The sequence below is a fragment of the Echinops telfairi genome, unplaced genomic scaffold (assembly GCF_000313985.2).
Source record: "Echinops telfairi isolate 266 unplaced genomic scaffold, ASM31398v2 ScPeMD7_6681;HRSCAF=7622, whole genome shotgun sequence".
NCBI classification, from domain to species: Eukaryota; Metazoa; Chordata; class Mammalia; order Afrosoricida; family Tenrecidae; genus Echinops; species Echinops telfairi.
Genome location: NW_022110581.1, coordinates 459,050 through 479,779, shown reverse-complemented (window position 1 = coordinate 479,779; position 20,730 = coordinate 459,050). Strand labels below are relative to the sequence as shown.

Below are 20,730 nucleotides of genomic sequence, written 5' to 3'. Positions count from 1 at the left end.
TTCCCTTGCTGTTCTGTTGCACCCCCTTAGTGTTTTGCCTCGGGGTGGCAGGATCAGATTGGGTGCAATTGCCACACTATGTCTCTGGTGTTGTTTCCTGTAGGGCTATGGGTCAGTGAGGGACATCATGTCTCATGGTGGGGCTGGCCATGTGGTCCTGTCTGTGGACTGGCTGCTCTAATTGGGATCATCCTCAAAGCTTGATGGGCCAGGGTGTGCTCCACTCTCTCCTCCTCCCCCTTCATCTGTACCCATGTGCTCCGATCAGATATGTCCCTCTCCCTGAGCTGCTGATTCAATGCTGTCTTTTGAAATAAATTCTTCTGCAGGGAGGGGATATACTTGTGTATAAGCTGAGTTTGTCAGCACATTTTTAATTGCAGTTTTTGTGGTAAAATTAGGTGCCTCCGCTATTCGAGGTGGATTATATTTGAGTATATACGGTAATAATAATGGATGCAAGAATGAAAAAAATGTTCAATTGATTGTGGTGATGCCTGCACAACTCTTAATATATTCACACCACTGAATTGTATGGTACGTGAATGATATGCCAATAAAACTGTAAAAAAATAAGAAAATGGAAAAAGAAAAGAAAGCAAGCAGCCAGAGCTTTTTATCTGAAAGGCAATTAGAACCCTAGGCACAGGTTCCATTTTAAGCCTTTTGCATTTTATTTGTGGACATTTCCAGATGAGTCGCTTATTTGTGGATTCTAGTTCAGGAAAAAGCCATTGGCCTGCAGTGTGGAAGTGAGTGGAAGTATGGTACTGAATGGCTATGGTCAAGTATAATGCACTCATTCTATTTCCCAAACTATCCACGGATGAAAGCCCGAATACTGCCTTATGCTTATTTCTTAATTTCATAGTCACCTTTGCTTTTTCTTCCTCTTTCTCTCTCCAGAGACCGTAACTTCCAGAGCTAGCACAAGAGCAAACACTAAATGATGACAAAGTCAAAGTAATTTTGCCAATAAATACTTTAATGAGAACCAAGATCTGAAACATTCACAGCTGTAACTGCCCTCGCCTATGCCTTCTGCTCTAGCCCACAGTTGGGGCTCCCACCCAGTTGAAAGACGACCATCTTGAAAAGTATCCATCCGTATCCATCTTCACAGAAGATACCAATCTGGGGCCAGAGTCTCAACGTTAACACTTCCTCTCTGGGAAAAGTTAACATGGTCACAGAAACACAAAAGCATCTGGAGCCCCTATACTGCTTTTCAGTCAGGAAGCCTGGGGTGGGTTGGGGTGGAGGACCACAGGTTCAGCAAACACTTAAAACATTTTCAAAATACAGTAGAAGACAGGGAGGAAAAGGGTGGGGGGAGAGGGGTGGAAAGTATAAAGATGAGCAGGGCTGGGCTCGCATATAATTCAGTGCCTAGATTTGAAGCCTCTTTAGCTGCTCATATGTAATAAAAAACTGAGGCAGAAGTCATGGAAGATCACTAGAAAGATATCAAAAACCAAACCCTGTTGAAAAACGTTCACTGCATTCTCTTAAGGTACTTAGTCTAGTCTCTTGTTTAAAAGCCCTAAAAAAAAAAAAAAAGGCAACAAACTGCTCTGGGTCAAATCAATCATGGATCAAATGCCCACCGTAATCATGTACTGAGTACTCACCATGGGCCCATTAGGATCACTGGCCCTTAGCAGTATTAATGATTAAACCTTTAATATACTGGTCGTCTTCAGGGACTCGATGTACACAAATCAGTCAAGCATTGATGACACCCTATGTTTCAGTGTTAGAGTTAGAGTCACTGTTACAGATAGTAGGTGACCAGAGAAATTCTAAGGATGGAGACGGCGGCTCTCTCTCAACCATCACTCAGGGAAGGTGTATCACATTGCTTTTCAACCCTACAATGCTCCCAGCTCTGCACACAGGGGGGCACTCAAACACAGTTCCAGTGAGGAGAGTCTCCCATGAGGAAGGGGCCCTAATTGGCTCTGGGTTCTTTCACTCTCTGAATGGATGTCATGTTATACTACTGGCCGCCAGGACACCTTCTCATAGGCATTCCTGTGGGCACTTGCCCAGCATGCCTTCTTCCCAAAGCTTCACAGCCTCTTCTAGAGGCTATGGTGGTGGTTCGTGTGTTTTACAGAGGAAAAGTTGGGCACATCTCCTACTCTCTTGGGAGCTTATATTTGCCTCCAAGTGAGGGCGCTTTCTTTTCCATCCTCAAGGGTCACCATTGAGACAGGGTGAGTTTCTCACGTGCCTCAAGGTTTCCACGATCAACATTTCCTTCCCAGGGCTTTGAATAACCTGGAAGCTTAAAACTAGGCTTTCACTCTCACATTCTAAAAGGATACGATGATGTTCCAGGGTCCAAGTCGAAGCCAGTTTGGCCAAAATCCTTTATAGAGTGCAAAAAAGCCCTCGTGCTTCCACATCTGGGGGGAGAGAGACAAGTCAAAAAATAGAGTGAGTTCCCCTTTCTTTCGAAATCCAACAAGCCCTGTTACTGGAGTACTTATTTTCCACCCTTACCCCATCACCTAGCCTCCACCCCAACAATTAATGGCTTTTCTAAAAAGTCTTTTCTAAAAAGTCTTTTCTAAAAAGACATACATTTTGAACTCATGTCATTTCGATCCACCTACTAATTCAACAATTACTTACTAAACACATACTATATGCCAGGCATCCTTCTCAATGCTAGCAACAGTGAACATGACACAGAAAGTGTGTCTGTGGTAGCCAGCCTCCAAGATGGCCCTTGTGTTGCCCTTGCCACAATGTACCAGGATTAGTCTGTGTGGGTTATGGCAGTAGAGAACATACACCACTTCCAACGCAAATTTATACAAGCCTTTTATACCTAATAAGGCCTCTGGCAATCTATCTTAGATCAGTCACTATGGGGGAAACCAGCTGTCATATCATAAGGAAAGGCTTATGTGGTGAACCAAGGTCTCCAGCAAGCAGCCTTTTTTTTTGTTTTGCAAAAAGTCACACAAATGAGCTTCAAAGTATATCTCCCAACCCCATTCAAGCTTCCAGATGACTACAGCCCTGGCTGACCTCTTGCCTGAAACTTCAAGAGAGCCTGGGCAGGCCCACCCTGCTAAGCTGCTCCTGAATTCCTGAGCCACAGAAACTTTGAAATAATAGATGTGTGTTTTAGGAGCCCCGAGTCCTAGGGTCATTTGATATACAGTAATACGTAACTCATATAGTACCTACCCTCAGAGTATACATTTTAGCAGGGCTGGCAACCAGTCAATAAATATATTAATTGATATGTATTCTATCTAATAATAGTAAGTGCTGGGAAGAAAATGAAAGCAGGATGAGGGACTGGGGAGGTGGGCATGTTATAATCCTTCTTGGAATCTGAGATAGTTAAGGTTTATTGTGCCAATGTGGCTAATAAACACATGTGGGATTAATTGAAGGGCAGAGAGATAAATGGCTCAGTGAGCCTTGCCTTTCGAGTTCTCGGGTCTCTTGTTTTGCGATGGTCAGACCAGGATGCAGCTGCCTTAGCCAGTTCCCTGCTTTTGCTCGCAAGGCTCACTTCCTGCAATACATCCCTGAGGAGAAGCCACATGGACCTACCCCGATGCAGCCCTGGATGCTGGAGCAGCCGTTTGGAGACCCCCGCCAGCGCTGAGATGATTACCCTTTCACTGACTTGGCTTTCCTCCTGCAATCGACGTCATTGCGTGTTTTGTGAGATGGTGTTGGACATATGGGCTAATGTTGGACTTGTGGGCTTGGGCAGCACTGGGTTGGGATGTTTTCTTGATGTGCACTTAACCTTTATATAAAACTCTCTCTTATACATATGAGTTTCTGTGGATTTGTTTCTCTAATGTACCCAGACTAACACAGAATCTGTCCCATCACTACAAACACTGTGTAATGTTTTGCACTACCATATGTGACAGCTTTGAGGTTTAGGTGAGGGGCAAACCGTGAACTGTTTTTGGTTTCCTCCTTTATACAATGTGGATCCTGTATACAGCAGCCAAGTGACCATGAGAGTTAAAATAAATTCATTCTCTCTCTCTCTCTCTCTCTCTCTCTCTCTCTCTCTCTCTCTCTCTCTTTTCTCTCTCTCCCTCTATCTCAGGTCATAAATTGATGGTGTGTGTTGAAATAAAGCAGCAGAAATATTCCATATATAACAAACCAAACAACAAAACCCAAACTCCTTGCCATCGAGTCGATGCTGACTCCTAGTGATCCTTTAGGACAGAGTACAACTGCCCCTTGTGGGCTTCTGAGACTGTAAGTCTTTATGGGAGTAGGAAGCCCAGTCTTTATCCTGAGGAGTGGCAGGTGATTTCAAACTGCAGATCTCGTAGATCATAGCCCATTGCAAAACCACTACACCCCTAGGACTCCCTATATCACAGACAGGTACTGATCAAATAACTATAGCATGTTAGCCCTGGATTCAGGGGCTGAGGAAGGTTTTTTCCCTTTCCACTAGTGACATGAAACCTGCCACTTATACTACCAACAGGAGATGGTTGGATAAGATAATAACATGAAAATCCAGGCTGGTTAAATATCCCTTATCCAAAACACTTGTAACTTGCTCCTTCTCCAAATGGAATACATGAAATAATGTTCCTTAGTCACCATTGTGTTGGAACAAATAGCACTAATGGCTATATTTATTAAAGAACAAAACATCAGGCTAATAGGCTTCTCCCAATGGATCTTTAACAAAGGTTGAGGGTCTCAGACCCAGCTGTTGCGGGAAAATTGAGAAAATAGGCCTAAATCCACCTTGGATGTAGATAAACAACACAGGATCCTAGACTCCAGAGCTAGAACCCAGCCCCTCACGTGGCAGCGCAATGACCTCCGCACTGGACTACGGCCTTCATCCGGAAGCCAGACAATCTCGCAACATTAGAAATCAGATCATGTCGCTTCCCTGCTTGAGGCCCGCCACTGGCTTCCCAGTGGCTAGAGCCATATAATGAAGTCCTATTCAGCAACCCAGCATGTCGCAGGAAGTACTGGTAGACGCGCTAGAATGGACAAACCTTGAACACTCTGTGCTAAGTGAAAGAAATCAATCATAAAAAGCTGCTGGTTGTAATATTCCATCTATGTGACCTGGCGAGGAGATGCCTATCTATGAAGACAGGCAGCAGATGTGGGGTCACTTAGGGCTCGGGGCTGGGATGAGAGGTGAGGTGAGAGATAATAAGAATAGTTTCTTTTGGGGAGAGAGCGACAAATGTTCTCACAACTCACTGACTGCCACTGAGTCAATTCCATCGCATTGTGACCCTGTAGGGCAGGGTAGACTTGCCCCTGTGAGTTTCTGCGACTGGAACACTCTGTAAGAGAGTCAAAAGCCTCATGTTTCTCCCAAGGAGTGGCTGGTGGTTTCAAACTGCTGACCTTGAGGTCAGCAGCCCAGCGTGTAACCCACTATGCCACCAGGGCTCCAAAAATATTCTAAACTTAGATAAAGGTTAAAGTTGCACAACTCTTGTCAGTATACTAAGAGGGCTGAATTATATTCTTTAAATGGGTGACTTCTATGACAAAGTACCACCACCAAACCACTATGGGCACATATGCTAGTCAAGCGGTCAGGGAGGCTCTGGTTAAAAAGCTGCATTCAATCTGAGAGCTGAAGCATAAGTCAGGGCTAGCCAGACACGGCGGGAGGTGTAAAACAGGGTGGGTGCACGCTTGGACCCGGTTCAGCAAGGCCTAGAATAGAAAGTTAAGGTGGCAGAGAGAAGGTTGTAACAGGAAAGGGGGGTCAAATTGTGTATAGCCATGGAGCAAAGAGGAGCCAGGAGAGGAGCTCTGAGCTGCTGGTGACAGACCAAGGTTCCAAGTTGTCCCTGTCCCCGGTAGAGAAGAATACATGATCCCCAACTGCTGTACAGCCACTTTGGGGCCTACACAGCTGGCTCCCTTGGCATCCCTTCGTTCTGGCCAGGTGCCCTTTCACCCAGTGTTGGATCCGGCTATTCCTATTTAGTCACGCATGTAGCCTCTCTCCTTGACAACTGTTGCCTGCCGCCCCTCCCAGCTGTGCCCCATATGGTTTCCCACGAAAGGAATATACGTCCTAACTGGAGACCCCACCCCACCATACAAAGCCCTTGCCTGCAGTTCCAGCGTGTTGCCACCTTGTCCCTGGGTGCAGCCCTATGTGGCCCTGTATCACAGCGTGCCCACTGGTTTCCTCTCTGGGACCTGTGGGTCTGAAATCCCTATTGGTTTTCTGGCCTTCCTGAGTCTCACTCCTTCATGACCCACCTGAAAGGTCATCTGAGATACCCACAGACCCTGTAAAAGGCCATTTACCAAAGTGGTTGGAGGCTCTTGAAGATGAAATACAAAAGAATGAAGGACAGTGCTATAAAATATGGCAATATACCATATATACTCGAGAATAAGCCGACCTGAATATCCGCCGAGGCACTTAATTCTACCACAAAAACGGCATTTAAAATGTGCTGGAAATTTTGGCTTATATACAAGTTTATACGGTAAAATACAATCATTTTAAAGGATTTTTATTGTAAATAAAAGAATGAGTGAGTACATCAATGACACAGAACTCTAAACCAAACTCACTGCCAGTGAGTAGATGCTGACTCACAGCAACCCTATGTGATAGGGTAGAATTGGCCCTGTGGGTCTCTGAGGCTAGAACTCTTTTATGGGAGCTCCTGTTAGGACACGGAAGACCTTATTTACTGTGAGAAGGGTAAGCAGTTGGTTACTTATCTGGAAAAAAAGCCATCAATGCAGAGAAGAGAAACATGATTCATACTTATCTTAAATATTTTAACTTAAAGCATCGAAGTGTCCATTAATTTTAAAATGTTTTGACAGAGAGCTAAATTTCTTAGCAAACAGAACTAACAATTGAATCTCGGGATTGTCTTTCTTGCATGCACACACACACACACACACACACACACACCTTTTGTGATTTCTACTTTATCTGAATAGAGAGAAAGCTTATAGACACATGCATAATAATGAAGTACTGAATGCTTTTCTGTGTTAATAACTTGCCTACAATCTTTTAAAAAGTCTAGCCCATACCTAATTTCAAAACTTTTTTCCCATGATGCTCTTTACCAAATCTTTAGACCACAATCTTTTGGAAATACTTTTAGGATCTAGGGAATGTCACATATCTCTGAACTTTATTCTCTTCAAAATATCAGCATTCACCCATTCTTTGTGTGTGTGTATGTGTGTGTGTGATTTAAGGTTTTTTTCATTAAAAGATCATTTTATTAGGGGCTCTTACAACTCTTATTACAATCCATACATGAAATTGTATCAGGCATATTTGTACATACCATATATACTCAAGTATAAGCCAACTCAAATATCATCCAAGGCACCTAATTTTACCACAAATACTGCATTAAAAATGTGCTGAAAAACTCGGCTTATACATGAGTATATACAATATGTTGCCCTCACTCTTTCCTAGACATTTATTTTCTATTGAGCCCTTGGTATCAGCTCCTCTTCCCCCCACTTCGTGACCCCTTGATAGCTTGGTTCTGGACCTTACCCCCTGAGATTAGTGGTTTGCAACCTGCAATGAACATTGCAGTCACCAGTAGAGCTTTGAAACTACCGGTCCCTAAGAGGGTCTCAGACAATCCCAGGGAGAGAAGGAAGCATCAAAGTGCCCCAGGTAGTTCCAATGTGCTCTCAAAGCTGAGGATCCTGCCTTAGCTCCATTCAGAACAGCATCCGATTTCTTATTGTGCTTGTTGTTGTTAGGTGCCATCGAGTTGGTTCCAACCCATAGAGACCTTATATACAGCAAAAGGAAACACTGCCCAGTCCTGCTCCATCCTGACAATTGTTCTTATGCTTGAGCCCACTTTTGCAACCATAGTGCCAATCCATCTCCTTAAGGGTTTTCCTCACTGCACCAGACTCAGCTATTTAAAATACCACATAGGACCTGATTGGGAGCTTTCATTAACTCCCTATCAATTAAAAAGTAAATCAATAAAAAATTCAAGTCCCTCAGCACACCGCTCCCATAGGGTCCACAAGACAGGTAGACCTGTTCCTTGGGGCTTCTGAAGGCTTTAAATCTTTATGGGAGCAAAACACCTTATTTTACTGCCTCACAGCAGTTTGTGGGTTTGAACTGCCAACCTGGAAGCTAGGAGACCAGCACTTAACCCATGTGCCATTAAGGCTCCTGCACACAACACAAAAAAAGAAACCAAACTCACTGCCATGGAGCTGATGCCAACTCAAAGCGACCCTATAGGACAGGGCAGAACTGCCCCTGTGGGTTTCTGAGACTGTAACGCATCATGGGAGTAGAAAGCCCCATCTTTCTCCCTTGGAGCAGCTGGTGGTTTCGAACTGCCGACCTTCCAGTTTGCAGCCCAAGACATAACCACTATGTTACCAGGGTTCCTCTTGCAAACAATAAATACACTTTATTGCCTGGCTAGTTCTTCATCAGCACTGTGAGGAAGGTGCTAAGAGTATAGAGGCTAAATGTGTTGGTTGAAGCCAATGATCTGAGTCTGAAATCCCAGCTTTGCAGCTTAATAGCTGTGAGGCTGTGGACAGGCTGAGTTCTCCGAGCTTTGCCTCACAAGGCAGGAGTGAGGTCAACTGTCAGTTTCGGAAGGGGAGTTCTTGGTACCCAGCAAAGTAGGTAAAAGATAGATGTATGCTGTTGCTATTCAAACACCTACTGGGTGTTTTTACCCCCATTTGTTTTTTTACTTCAAAATAAGATATGTACCGTGTGCATAGGAATTTGATCATAGTTTTTTTTTAACTATGGTCCAGCCCTCCAATGGGTCTGAGGGCCAGTGAACTGGCCTCCTGTTTAAAAAGTTTGAGGGCGCCTGGTCTACAGAGACCGGATAGCCCCAGCTCCCATGCTCCTCCAGTACACTAACTGGACCACTGACTGCCTCTACTGGTTATACAGCTGCACTTTCTCTGAACTGACTAGACAGCTGCCTGCCAGGCAATAACTGGTAACAGAGAAAACCATTTGTATTCAGCATCCTACAAATCAGGACTTCAAACTAGTTCAATTTGGTTCAAGCATCCCCATCTACTGCCATCATTCGTGAAACACCTCAGGCACTTGTTAGATGTGGAGTCTGATACAGTACATCTGGGGCAGACTGGCAAATTCTCATCAGGAGGTCAAACCAGAATGAAGCGGTTCAAAGTCCTGCTAGAAACATGGCAGCACAGGAACCCTCAAAGCCAAGGTGTGAGCTGCAAAGGAGTACTGGCTTTTTGATTCCAGGGTCTCTGGGTCTGCAGTGGACAAACTGCAGGATGTGTAGTAAGTCTTGCCATTCCCTAACACAATCTGGTCTTATTAAGAACAGCCTCCTCCATTCCCAGGCATTCGAATGGCAACTGTGACAGTAAGGACTGCTGTGTGCCAGCAAATTGCCAAGGAGGCAGCTTTTCTGCCTGGGAATGGCTCTGTGAGGCGGCTGAAAATCCAAGTACAAAAATGATTCTCCCATATGCAGAGAGGTCTTAGACACAGCCAAAAAGGAAATTGCCAAGGCAAGTGGGCAGCGTGCATACCTTTAAAATCCCATCCAAAGTGCCTTTGTAGAGGTCTACGTGCCCCACAATCGCCCTCTGGTTCATCATGCGAGTTCTTACCACATCGACTGGATTGGAGGCCAGAGCCCCAGCCAGGCCACACGTAAAGCTGGAACTAAAGATGAAAACAAAATGTTTAGAAGACAGACTCCCCCTATTCCACCTGCCTCACCCCCAATTCCACAGAAATAAATGCATGGTGACTCCAACCCATCACAAAAGCTGACACCTGCTCTTTTATTCCAATCTAAAGAGAAAGGAAGCCATTCCTAAAGCACCTTGGCTTGTAACACTAACAAGATCTCTAGGCCAGAAGTGCCAGGCATCGCCTATTAGAGGCGTGCGTTTTCCAGACCACAGCATCATGGGCCAAATGCATTTGAACCTCAAAAGACCATGAAGGCTACAAGCTGAATCAAATGTCAGATTCTCCTGGCAACAGTTTCCATCAAAAACTATGGTTTTGTTTCACGGGCTCTGTAAAGTCCCCCTCCCCACCCCCTTTTCTGTCTGATTCCCGGGAAGAGAAGCTTAGTTGCAAATTCAAAATCAGGCCAGAGCAAATAAGAAGAGGTGTTGGTGAACGATATCAAGACTGTGAATGAATAAGTACAAATTCTACAGCCATCAGGCTGTATTAGATGTTGTCCCCAAGTTCTAAAGTGGCCACTGCATCCAGGTCCTTTGACGTGTACATTTCCCAAAGGTGTGACATTCTGGTAATGGGAGAGGTTTTAGGGGTATTTAGGCCCTATGCACTGTTGATCCAATTCCACAGAAGGACTTCTGTGAAAGAGGCTTTTTAAAAATCGTTTTATTAGGGGCTCATACAACTCTTATCACAATCCATACAAACATCAATTGTGTAAAGCTCATTTGTACATTAAAAGAGGCTTTTTTATGCACCAAATGCTGCAACTATAAACTAAGTACCACCTATCAAAACTAGCCCAAACCCACTGCCATCAAGTCGTTTCTGACTCAAAGTGACTCTTTATAGGGTTTCCCAGGATGTACATCTTTAAAGGAACACATAGCCCTGTTTTGCTCCTACAGACCAGCTAGTGGGTTTGTACCAATGACCTTGCATTTTACAGCCCAATACATACCTAACAGTGCCACCAAGGATCCTTGTACTTACACAAAGTGAGTTAAAATTGTATCTCCCATCATCCCTGACAATATTAAATGCTTTTTGGTAATATCATAGACGGGAAGTTCTACTCCCACAACGATGGCCGCACGCTGTGCCGTTGGGACCACACCCTGGAAAATACAATGGATCAATTACATAAAGGAAATACAGTGGTGCGTCCAAAACACAGATCAGAAGTTGAAAATCACAGAAAAATCCAGGTGTGAAGTATAGAGGTCACACTGTCAAATCAATGGTTAGTCCCAGGACACACAGATTCTCAATTCACTGTCGCGTTGATTCCAACTCATGGTAACTCCTGGTGTAGTAGAGTACAACGATACTTCCGTAGCAACTTTTTAATGGCTGCAACGTTATGGAAGTAAATCACCAAACCTTTCTTCTGCACCACTATTGGGTGAATTCAAACGACCAAGCTTTTGGTAGTTGAGTGCAAACTTAACTGTACTTAAAATCATGGCTATGACAGAGCACAAATCATAGAAAATTGATGATCCATGGGGCTTCATCAACATTTTAAAAACACAAAGAATACCATCAAAAGAGTGAAAAGACTAACCACAGAATCCCAGACTACACGTGCAAATTATCTTACCTGGTAAGTAGCCAGTGTGCGATTTATAATATATAAAGAGCTCTTACCACTCAACAACGACAAAAAGAGACAAACAACCCAATTTAAAATTAGGGTGAAATGTGAAGGAAGTGCAACTGGGCAGCAAGGGGAGCAAAATAACCAAGTTCCCAAGGAATTCTGAAATTAGACTTCTGGCTTGGAGAACAGGGCTTGGCACCTCATCAAACCTAATCGTTAAACATTCATAAGCGTCAGCAGACAGATCTGGAATGATCTATTGTCTTTTTGTTGTTGTTTTGTTTTCTTATTTTGCTTTTTGGTGTTTTTGTTTTCCTTTCCTTTCAACCTATGTCTATCTGTATAAGATGGGCAGTACAAGCAATCCCAAGGAGGAAACAATGGGACCGGCGGTTCCAGGGGTACATGGGAGAGGGAGTGGGGAGCCAAAAGACTCAGAGATAAGAGAACAACAAGATATCTAAAATTGATGAGGAGGAGGGTATATAATGCCCGGGTGGGGTTTGATCAAGAGCAATGTATCGCAGAGGAAATACTGAGAGCCAAATGGAAGGTGAGCATGATAGTGGGATAGAAGAAAGATGAAAGGAAATAAGAGGAAAGAAATAGGAGGCATTACTTATTGATAGAGGTATAGCTATAGGCATGTATATATGGAAATAGGTTACTTTATAATAAAAGGGATAGAGGCCAATGTACATATATTTATATGATAAGTATTAAGATAGTATACAGAATTGGGGCCTCTACTCAGGGCCTCCCTTAACACAAGAACACTTTGTTCTGATAACCTGGCAATCTTTGATACTCACATTTCCCCACTTGATCACTGAAGACAAAATGGGTGCATAAGCAAATGTGGTGAAGAGGAACAGGTGGTGTCTGGCTATCAAAAGATATAGTGTCTGGGGTCTTAAAGGCTTGAAGTCAAACAAGCAGGCATCTAGCAGGGAAGCAAATAAGCCCACATAGAAGAAGCACACCAGCCTGTGTGATCATGAGGTGTCAACGGGAACAGGTATCAAATATCAAAAGATCCAAAACAAACAACTATATCGAAGTGAATGAGGGGGATTGGAGTGGAGACCCAAAGCCCATCTGTGGATAATTGGAGATCCCCCCCACAGAATGGTTACAAGGAAAGAATGATTCAACCAAGGTGTAGTATAGCACCGACGAATCACACATTGTTCCTCTAGTTCCTGAATACTTCTTCCCCCCACTACCATGACCCAGTTCTACCTTAAAAATCTGGCTAGACCAGAGAACACACATTGGTACAGATAAGAGCTCTTGACACATGGAATTCAGGACAGATAAACCCCTCAGGAACAGTAGTGGTAGTGGGAGTAGTGATATCATGAGGTGAGGGTAGGATCAAGGGCAGGGAGGAGGAAGGGGGAGAAAAGGGAAACCCATCACAACTGAATATATTGCCCCCCCCCTTGAAGGGGATGAATAACAGAAATGTGGGTGAAGGGACACAATGGACAGTGTAAGATACAAAATAATAATAACAATATACAATTGATCAAGGATTCACGAGGGTGGGAAGGTGGGGGAGGGAGGGGGGAAAGAAGTTTATATCAAGGGCTCAAGTACAAACAGTTTGGAAAATGATGATGGCAACATATGTGCAAATATGCTGGATACAATTGATGCATGGAATGTTATAAGAGCTGTTAAGAGCCCCCAATAAAATGACTTTTTTTAAAAAATGAGCAAAGGGTCTGAATAGACATTTTTCCAGAGAAGTTACAACAATGGTCAAGAAGCATATAAACAGAGACCCAATATTATTAGTCTCTAGGTGTGATAGTTAGATTTTATGTCAACTTGAATTTGTTTGAAAGTGTAGGGGTGCAGGGAGTCCAACATATTAATCAGGTTCAGGATATCTCCTGGGAGGTACGATCTTTTTATGCCCCTTCTCCTTCCTGCTTGCTGGGACTTTGTGTCTGCCTCCAGGGGTGGCCCCATGTGGGCTGCCAGACCCTAAGAGCTGTCTGCACCCTGCTATGTTCCCACCAATGTGCTCCATGTGACTAGGCACCAACTGGCCTTTGATCTCCCTGTATCTTTTTTTTTTAATCGTTTTATTAGGGGCTCATACAACTCATCACAATCCACACATACATCAATTGTGTAAAGCACATTTGTACATTCATTGCCCTCATTATTCTCAAAACATTTGCTCTCCACTGAAGCCCCCGGCATCAGGTCCTCATTTTTCCCCTCCCTCCCCGCTCCCTCCTCCCTCATGAACCCTTGATAATTTATAAATTGGTATTTTGTCATATCTTGCCCTGTCCAACGTCTCCCTTCACCCACTTTTCTGTTGTCCGTCCCCCAGGGAGGAGGTCACATGTAGATCCTTGTAATCGGTTCCCCCTTTCCAACCCACCCTCCCTCTACGCTCCCAGTATCGCCACTCACACCACTGGTCCTGAAAGGATTCCCTGTTTCCAGTTCCTATCTGTACCAGTGTACATCCTCTGGTCTAGCCAGACTTGCAAGGTAGAATTGGGATCTTGATAGTGGGGACGGGGGGAAGCATTTAGGAACTAGAGGAAAGTTGTATTTTTTAATTTATTTTTAAAACATTTTATTAGGGGCTTATACAACTGTTATTGCAATCCATACACACATCAATTGTGTAAAGCGCATTTGTACATCATCCTCAAAACACTTAAACCCCCGACATTAGGTCCTCATTTTTCCCCTCCCTCCCCGCTCCCCCCTCCCTCATGAGCCCTTGATAGTTTATAAATGGGTATTTTGTCATATCTTGCCAGGAAAGTTGTATTTTTTCATTGTTGCTACATCGCAACCTGACTGGCTCGTGTCCTCCCGGAAACCCTTCTGTAAGGGGATGTCCAGCATCCTTCTTCACCTTTCTGCATCATTGGCCTGCAGCTAGCTACATTGTTCTCTTCTTTTCAACGTTTACAAGAGTCTGAAGAGGGCCTGGGGCAGCATCAGACCCATGGACTTGAGTTGGACTGGGCTAGAATGCCTTCTTGATATAAGATTACTTTCTGATAGAAAACTCTTTCTTACACATATATGAATATCACTATTTTTTTCTAGACAACCCAGCCTAATATACTAGGCAAATGAAAATCAAAACCACAAATATATGCTGCTGTACACACACTAGATTGACTATAATAATGATTAAGAAAACATTAACAAGTATTGGTAAGGTTGTGGAGGTATGAGAACCCTCACACACTGCTAGTGGAAATGTAAAATGGGGCAGCCACTGTGGCTGTTTCTCAAAATGTTAAACAGTGAGTGGGGGGGTTAGTATGGGGGAGGCGCAGTTAGCAGTAGAATCTAACATCACCCAGAGGAAAGGGAATGATGAGAATTAAGATCAATTAAGGCCGGTCCCTATAATGTACCTCCACTCACCCACCTTTTAACCAATTCTGACACCAGCCACTCCGCCCTTGGCACTCACTACTTTTTTGCTGGGTTCAAAAATCTACTGCAATAATCTGTTGCCACACAGAACCTGTAGCCCATAATTAAGTAATTTATTAAATTAAGTGATTTATTAAGGAAAAATGTATAGCTAGGATCAGGATCAACAAGTTATGACTCAGGAATCTAGATGAGTTAGATGGAGAGCTCTCTCAGCTCTTCTCAGGCCCCCTGAAGCCAGGCTCCTCTGGGCACTGCTGTCCGGTCACTGCCAATTCTATTGCTGGGCCCTTCCAGGCTGTTCGCCTGGACCCCTTCTGGGCCTGCTATTGCTAGCTCAACCCATGAACCCCTTCCAGCCAGAGCTTACATTACTTTTAGGAAATTTCTTGCCTTCTCTCTCTCTCTGCTTCCTTTTGCTTCTCTTCTTCCTGCCTGCTCCAACTTCTTTGGGGTTGGCTGTATACAAGAGGGCTTCGAAATGTTCATAGAAAGTGGAATTCAAAGATAATGGAACATTTCTATGCACGCACATGTAAGATAGACTAGCACTAGGCACTTTAATGCTATCTTGTTGACTGCAGAATGACCTGCCTGCTTCCCTCTCCCATCCCAGAAAAGTCCCACGGGTGACTGATTTTAGAATGTACTCTTAAGTTATTGAGATCAGAACATTTTAATTAATAATACTGTTCCTTTTGAGGTGGTAACCTACTTTTATTTCATTAACCAGTATGTTATTATCAATGCTGTACCCTGTAAGGTTCACTAACTCTAAAGAATAAGTACATTTAATTTTGCTTTCTGCTTCTGTCCATACTTGCTTAAGTCCTAGACAAATGATAAATAAGTTTTTGCCTTTAAAGATGAACTGAAATGTCCACTCAGGACTGCAATCAAAGAATCACTTTTAGATTCTACTAGTCTGGTTATAACAGAATAAAAAGTCTTCTAAATTATCAAGGTATTATACCGGCTGTCATTTATATGAACTCACAACACATGCACACACAGACTCCTTGTCAATTTCAAGGCCTGGCCCCTCCCTGGGAAGAGGAGTTCAACACAAACTGAGTAATCCTCTCAGTAAGCCACAGATACCTTATGTGCATAGTAGACACAGCTAAGCTACAATTCACTTCATTTGCAAAGCCTATTGACCAATACCTGCAAGGTGCACACCAGATAGGCTGCAGCCAGGGACTAGACAAAAAACATCAAATCACGTTGTTTATAACTTACCCAGAAAACATCAACCAACCTGGGCAAAATTTATAAACCCTCTGTGGCAGAAAACTAGGGCCAGGTAACAAACACCTCAGGGTTTAGGTGGAAGAAAGTCTCTCAAGCAATTTTTCTAAAGAACCAAGGCAAAGGGCCACATGACAGAACTCACTGTACCACACAGACTTAGCAAGTCCACACCCAAGAGGAGGGAAAATGTGTTCACATCAAAACTTGCACACAAATGTTCAGCACTGCATAATTCATCCTAACCCAAAGGGTAAACAACCCAAATGGCTATCAATAGAGGAGTAAACAAATTGTGGTATAACCGTGGAATGGAATATTATTCAGCCGTAAGAAGGAATGAAACAAGGGCACACGCTGCCACATGGATGAACCGTGAGAGGCCATACACTGTGTGGTTTCATAGAGATCAGCAGTTCTCAACCTGTGGGTCACAACCCCTTTGAGGGTCAAACGACCCTTTCACAGGGGTCACCCAATTCATAACAGTAGCAAAATGACAGTGATGAAGTAGCAACGAAAATAATTTTATGGTTGGGGGTCACCACCACATGAGGAATTGGATTAAAGGGCCACAGCATCAGGAAGGTTGAGAACCACTGGTTCTTATTTTGGTGGCCGCACAGCTCTGTAGCTATAATGGTGCAACTTTCAAGACTCATTAGCGCATACTCAGACCATTAAGAAGGAGCCTTGGTGGCATCATGGGTTACATGTTGCGCTGCTAACCACAAGGTCAGCGGTTGGAACCCACCAGCTGCTCCGCAGGAGCAAGATGAGGTATTTTACTGCCATAAAGAGTTCCAGCCTCAGAAACCCATAAGGGCAGTTCTACCCTGTCCTAGAAGGTCACTGAGACAGAACTGACTCGATGGCAGTGAGAGAGTGAGAAGACCAATAGGCGAGTTTTTAGGGAAGAGGATCAATGCATGTTGCTACAAGATTACCCCCCAGGTTACTTGCTAATTGTAGTGGGGAAAACAAACCTTTTTCAATGGCGAGGTCGAGCAAACCACATCTTAGCAAGCACTCAAGGTTAAGTATCACTAACCACGGGACAACCTAACATGATGTTCCTGTTCCTGTGATGCCATCAGAAGCACAAAGGATCACCCAGGAAGCACTTCCCCCAAAAATGTTTAACGGGAATCTAGGTCAATGAGCCTAACCACCAAAATCCAAACACTGCCATCGAGGCAATTCTGACTCATGGCCTCCCTGTAGGAAGGGAAGAACTGCCCCTGTGGGTTTCCTGGACTGTAACTCTTAATGGGCGTAGCATGCCTCATCTTTCTCCCAAGAATCATCTGATGGCTTCAAACTGCTGAGATCATAGTTAGCTGTCCAACACATAACCACTAAGCCACCAAGGTGCCAGCCTAACCTCCAGATTATAGGAAATACAGAGAATGAAGGAACAAGTTAAACATCAGGGAGAAGCATTCTGTGAGGCAGGTGGCCTGATCTCATTTGCATGGGAAATTTATCTATGGATTAGCTATTAGATATTAAGAATTTAGTACTAATTTTCTTAGATATGATAATGGTAGTGTGATTATAGAGAAGAAAATCCTTATTCTTAGTTAAAAATAGAAAAACTAAACAATGAACAAGTAAATATGGAAAACTTCAACAGTCATTTAATACAGGTGGTGTGCTTATAGGTGCTTATTGTTCTACTCTTTCAACTTTTCCGTATGTTAAAAAATGCTCATAAGGAGGTTGGGAGAAAATTATCAAGAACAATTAAAAAAAAAACAAGCTCTTTGATATTTAAAAGCCTGTGAAAGGATTTCTCATTCTAATTTGTCTACATAGTATCCTGGTAGCCTTATTTAATATCATTAAATCTGCCTATATTATAGTGTCCTGGTAATCTTTTTTATAAAATCATTTTAATGGGGCCGCATACAACTCTTATCACAATCCATACATCCATCGTGTCAAGCGCATTTGTACATTTGTTGCCATCATAATTTTCAAAACGTTTTCTTTCTACTTGAGCCCTTGGTATCAGCTCCTCATTTTCCCCCTCCCTCCTTCCCTTCCTCCCTCCCTCACCCTTGATAATTTATAAATTATTATTATTTTGTCATATCTTACACTGTTCAACGTCTCCCTTCACCCAATTTTCTGTTGTTCGTACCCCAGGGAGGGGGTTATATGTAGATCCTTGTGATTGGTTCCCCCTATCTCCCCCCACCTTCCCCTTCCCCTCCTGGTATCACTACTCTCATTACTGGTCCTGAGGGGTTTATTTGTCTTGGATTCCCTGTCTTTCCAGCTCTTATCTGTACATACTCTGGCCTGGCCAGATTTGTAAGGTAGAATTGGGATCATGATAGTGTGGGGGGAAGCATTTAGAACTAGAGGAAAGTTGTATGTTTCATCATTGCTATACTGCACCCTCACTGGCTCGTCTCCTCCCAGCGACCCTTCAGTAAGGGGATGTCCAGCTGTCTTCAAATGGGCTTTGGGTCTCCACTCTGCACTCCCCTCATTCACACTGATATAATTTTTTTGTTCTGGGTCTTTGATGCCTGATACCCGATCCTATCGACACCTCATGATCACACAGACAGGTGTGTTTCTTTCATGTGGGCTATATTACTTCTTAGGTAGATGGCTGCTTGTTTATCTTCAAGACTTTAAGACCCCAGACGCTATATCTTTTGATAGCTGGCACTATCAGCTTTCTTCACCATATTTGCTTATGTACCCAATTTGTCTTCAGCAATCGTGTTGGGAAGGTGAGCATCATGGAATGCCAGTTTAATAGAACAGTGTTGTTGTGTGGAGAGAGTACTTGAGTAGAGGCCCAATGTCCATCTGCTAGTAGCCTTATTTAATATTACATTAAGCAATTAAAACATGATCAAAAGTTCTAGGAAGAGCAAATGACAGACAAAAGAGGAAAGATAATGTGGCAAAGCATTAACAGGGACTATTTCTCTGTGATGGGACTGCAAGGCCTTTTCCTTTTTCCCTGCTTTCTCAACAATTCATAGCATTTCATTGACTTTTTCAATGGTGAAAAAAAAATTTTTCCATAACAACACTTGTGGTCATATCTTGCTGTGCTGGGTCCTTTCATAGGGGACGGTTGAGGTGACCCTGGGTGGCACAAATGGCTAAGCTCTGGATGACTAGGTTGACTACTAGTCAAGAGACTGGCGATTAAAAGCCACTCTGAGGGGCTACGGTGGAGAGCAAATGTTTGGAGAATGATGAGGACAATGAATGTACAAATGTGCTTGACACAACTGATGTATGTATGGATTGTGATAAGAGTTGTATGGGCCCCTAACAAAATGATTTTTTTTAAAAAGAGAAAAAAATGCCAAAGGCTGTGGAAGTGAAAAAATAAAAAAGCCACTCTGAGGTGCCTTGGGGCCGCCACAAGTCTGAACTGACTGGACAATAGGAAACAACAACATAGGTGATGAAGAGCTTCTTACCTAACTTATCCTCTGGGTTCCTGCAGAATCTTACATAGGATCAGATGACGTGAAATTCCTAATTTTGTGGTTTTTAGTTAATAATGCTTCTCAGCCAATTCTAGGGCATGGAGAACAAGATAAGACAAACATGCTCACCCGCCACAGGCCCCGGGTCCCTTCCTGTTGGTATATGTCGATGAAGCTGCCAATCATGCTCCCTTGGAACAAGCTCCCTTGAGCCTGCATGCGAATCTGAAGGAAGAAAAGGCAAATGTTTTGTCTTGATGGGAAGAACCGCAGTGAGATGTTTCTACTTGTGCGCTATCACCCAAATCACCCTGCTCTTATGACAAAATCAAGGAGCTGAACTGGAATTTCTGACAAACTGTCTATCGAGCAATCGAGTTGGGGCACTTTCTATAAGAAAACTGTAATGCTGCAGAGTATTCATTAGATGGGTGCATTGTCATTCATTCAACCAATTAATCCTTTGTTAAGGAGCCCTGGTGGCACAGTGGTTAAGTGTTGGGCTGTGGACTGAAAGGTCAGCAGTTCAAAACCACCAACCACTCCACAGTAGAAAAACAAGACTTTCTACCTCCTTAAAGAGTTACGGTCTCGGAAACCCACAGGGGCAGTTGTACCCTGTCCTATGGGGTTGTTATGAATCAGCATCTACTCGCTGGCAATGAGTCTTGGGTGGTACAGTCAGGTGGGCCTTGGACTGCTAAGCCACTTAGAAGGAAGAGGAGTCTGACTATTCCTGTAAAGATTTATAGCCAAGGAAACTCTATATGGGGTCGCTATAAGGAGGAATCAACTCAACAGCAATGACTGAAATTCTTTGCTACTGCTGTTTGGGACATTTAGAATGTTTCTAATTTTTCACTAATCTTATTTTAAAGCACCCTGGTATAGTGTATTACACATTGAGCTACTAACCACAAAGTCATCAGTTCAAGCCCATTAGCCACTCTGTGGAAACACAAAGGAGCAGTTCTACTTTGTTTTATAGTGTCGCCAGGAGTTGGAATCGACTTGATGGTAGTCAACTCATAAGATATGAGTTATTAATCATAACAAAACATTTTTATCCCCAGTGAATACTTCTTCTTCCTTCTCCCCAGATTTTCTTCTAACTCCTGAAATAATGAGGGATGTGGGGCTGGTGAATATCATCCTTTAAAAAAAAGGCATTTATAGAGGTGTAGATAAAGACATGTACATATGCAAATATATTTATATGAGGATGGGGAAATAGATCTATG

The 20,730-nt window shown here is 43.4% G+C and overlaps 1 protein-coding gene across 3 annotated transcripts in view; it reads right to left on the bottom strand.

Moving 5' to 3' along the window:
• Positions 1–964: 964 nt before the first annotated feature.
• The window catches only part of SLC25A14 (solute carrier family 25 member 14), a 41,921-nt gene continuing 22,155 nt past the window's right edge, over positions 965–20,730 (bottom strand). For 2 of the 3 annotated variants that reach the window (XM_045295967.1, XM_045295969.1), the window contains 5 exons: positions 19,619–19,714; positions 10,733–10,857; positions 9,571–9,706; positions 2,331–2,411; positions 965–1,168 (listed from right to left, as the gene is read on the bottom strand). In XM_045295967.1, coding sequence (XP_045151902.1) covers positions 1,118–1,168; positions 2,331–2,411; positions 9,571–9,706; positions 10,733–10,857; positions 19,619–19,714 — 489 coding nt within the window. In that variant the 3' untranslated portion in view covers positions 965–1,117. Of the gene's footprint in view, positions 1,432–2,330; positions 2,412–9,570; positions 9,707–10,732; positions 10,858–19,618; positions 19,715–20,730 lie in introns of all 3 variants that reach the window. The other variant, XM_013008653.3, reaches the window with a different exon arrangement.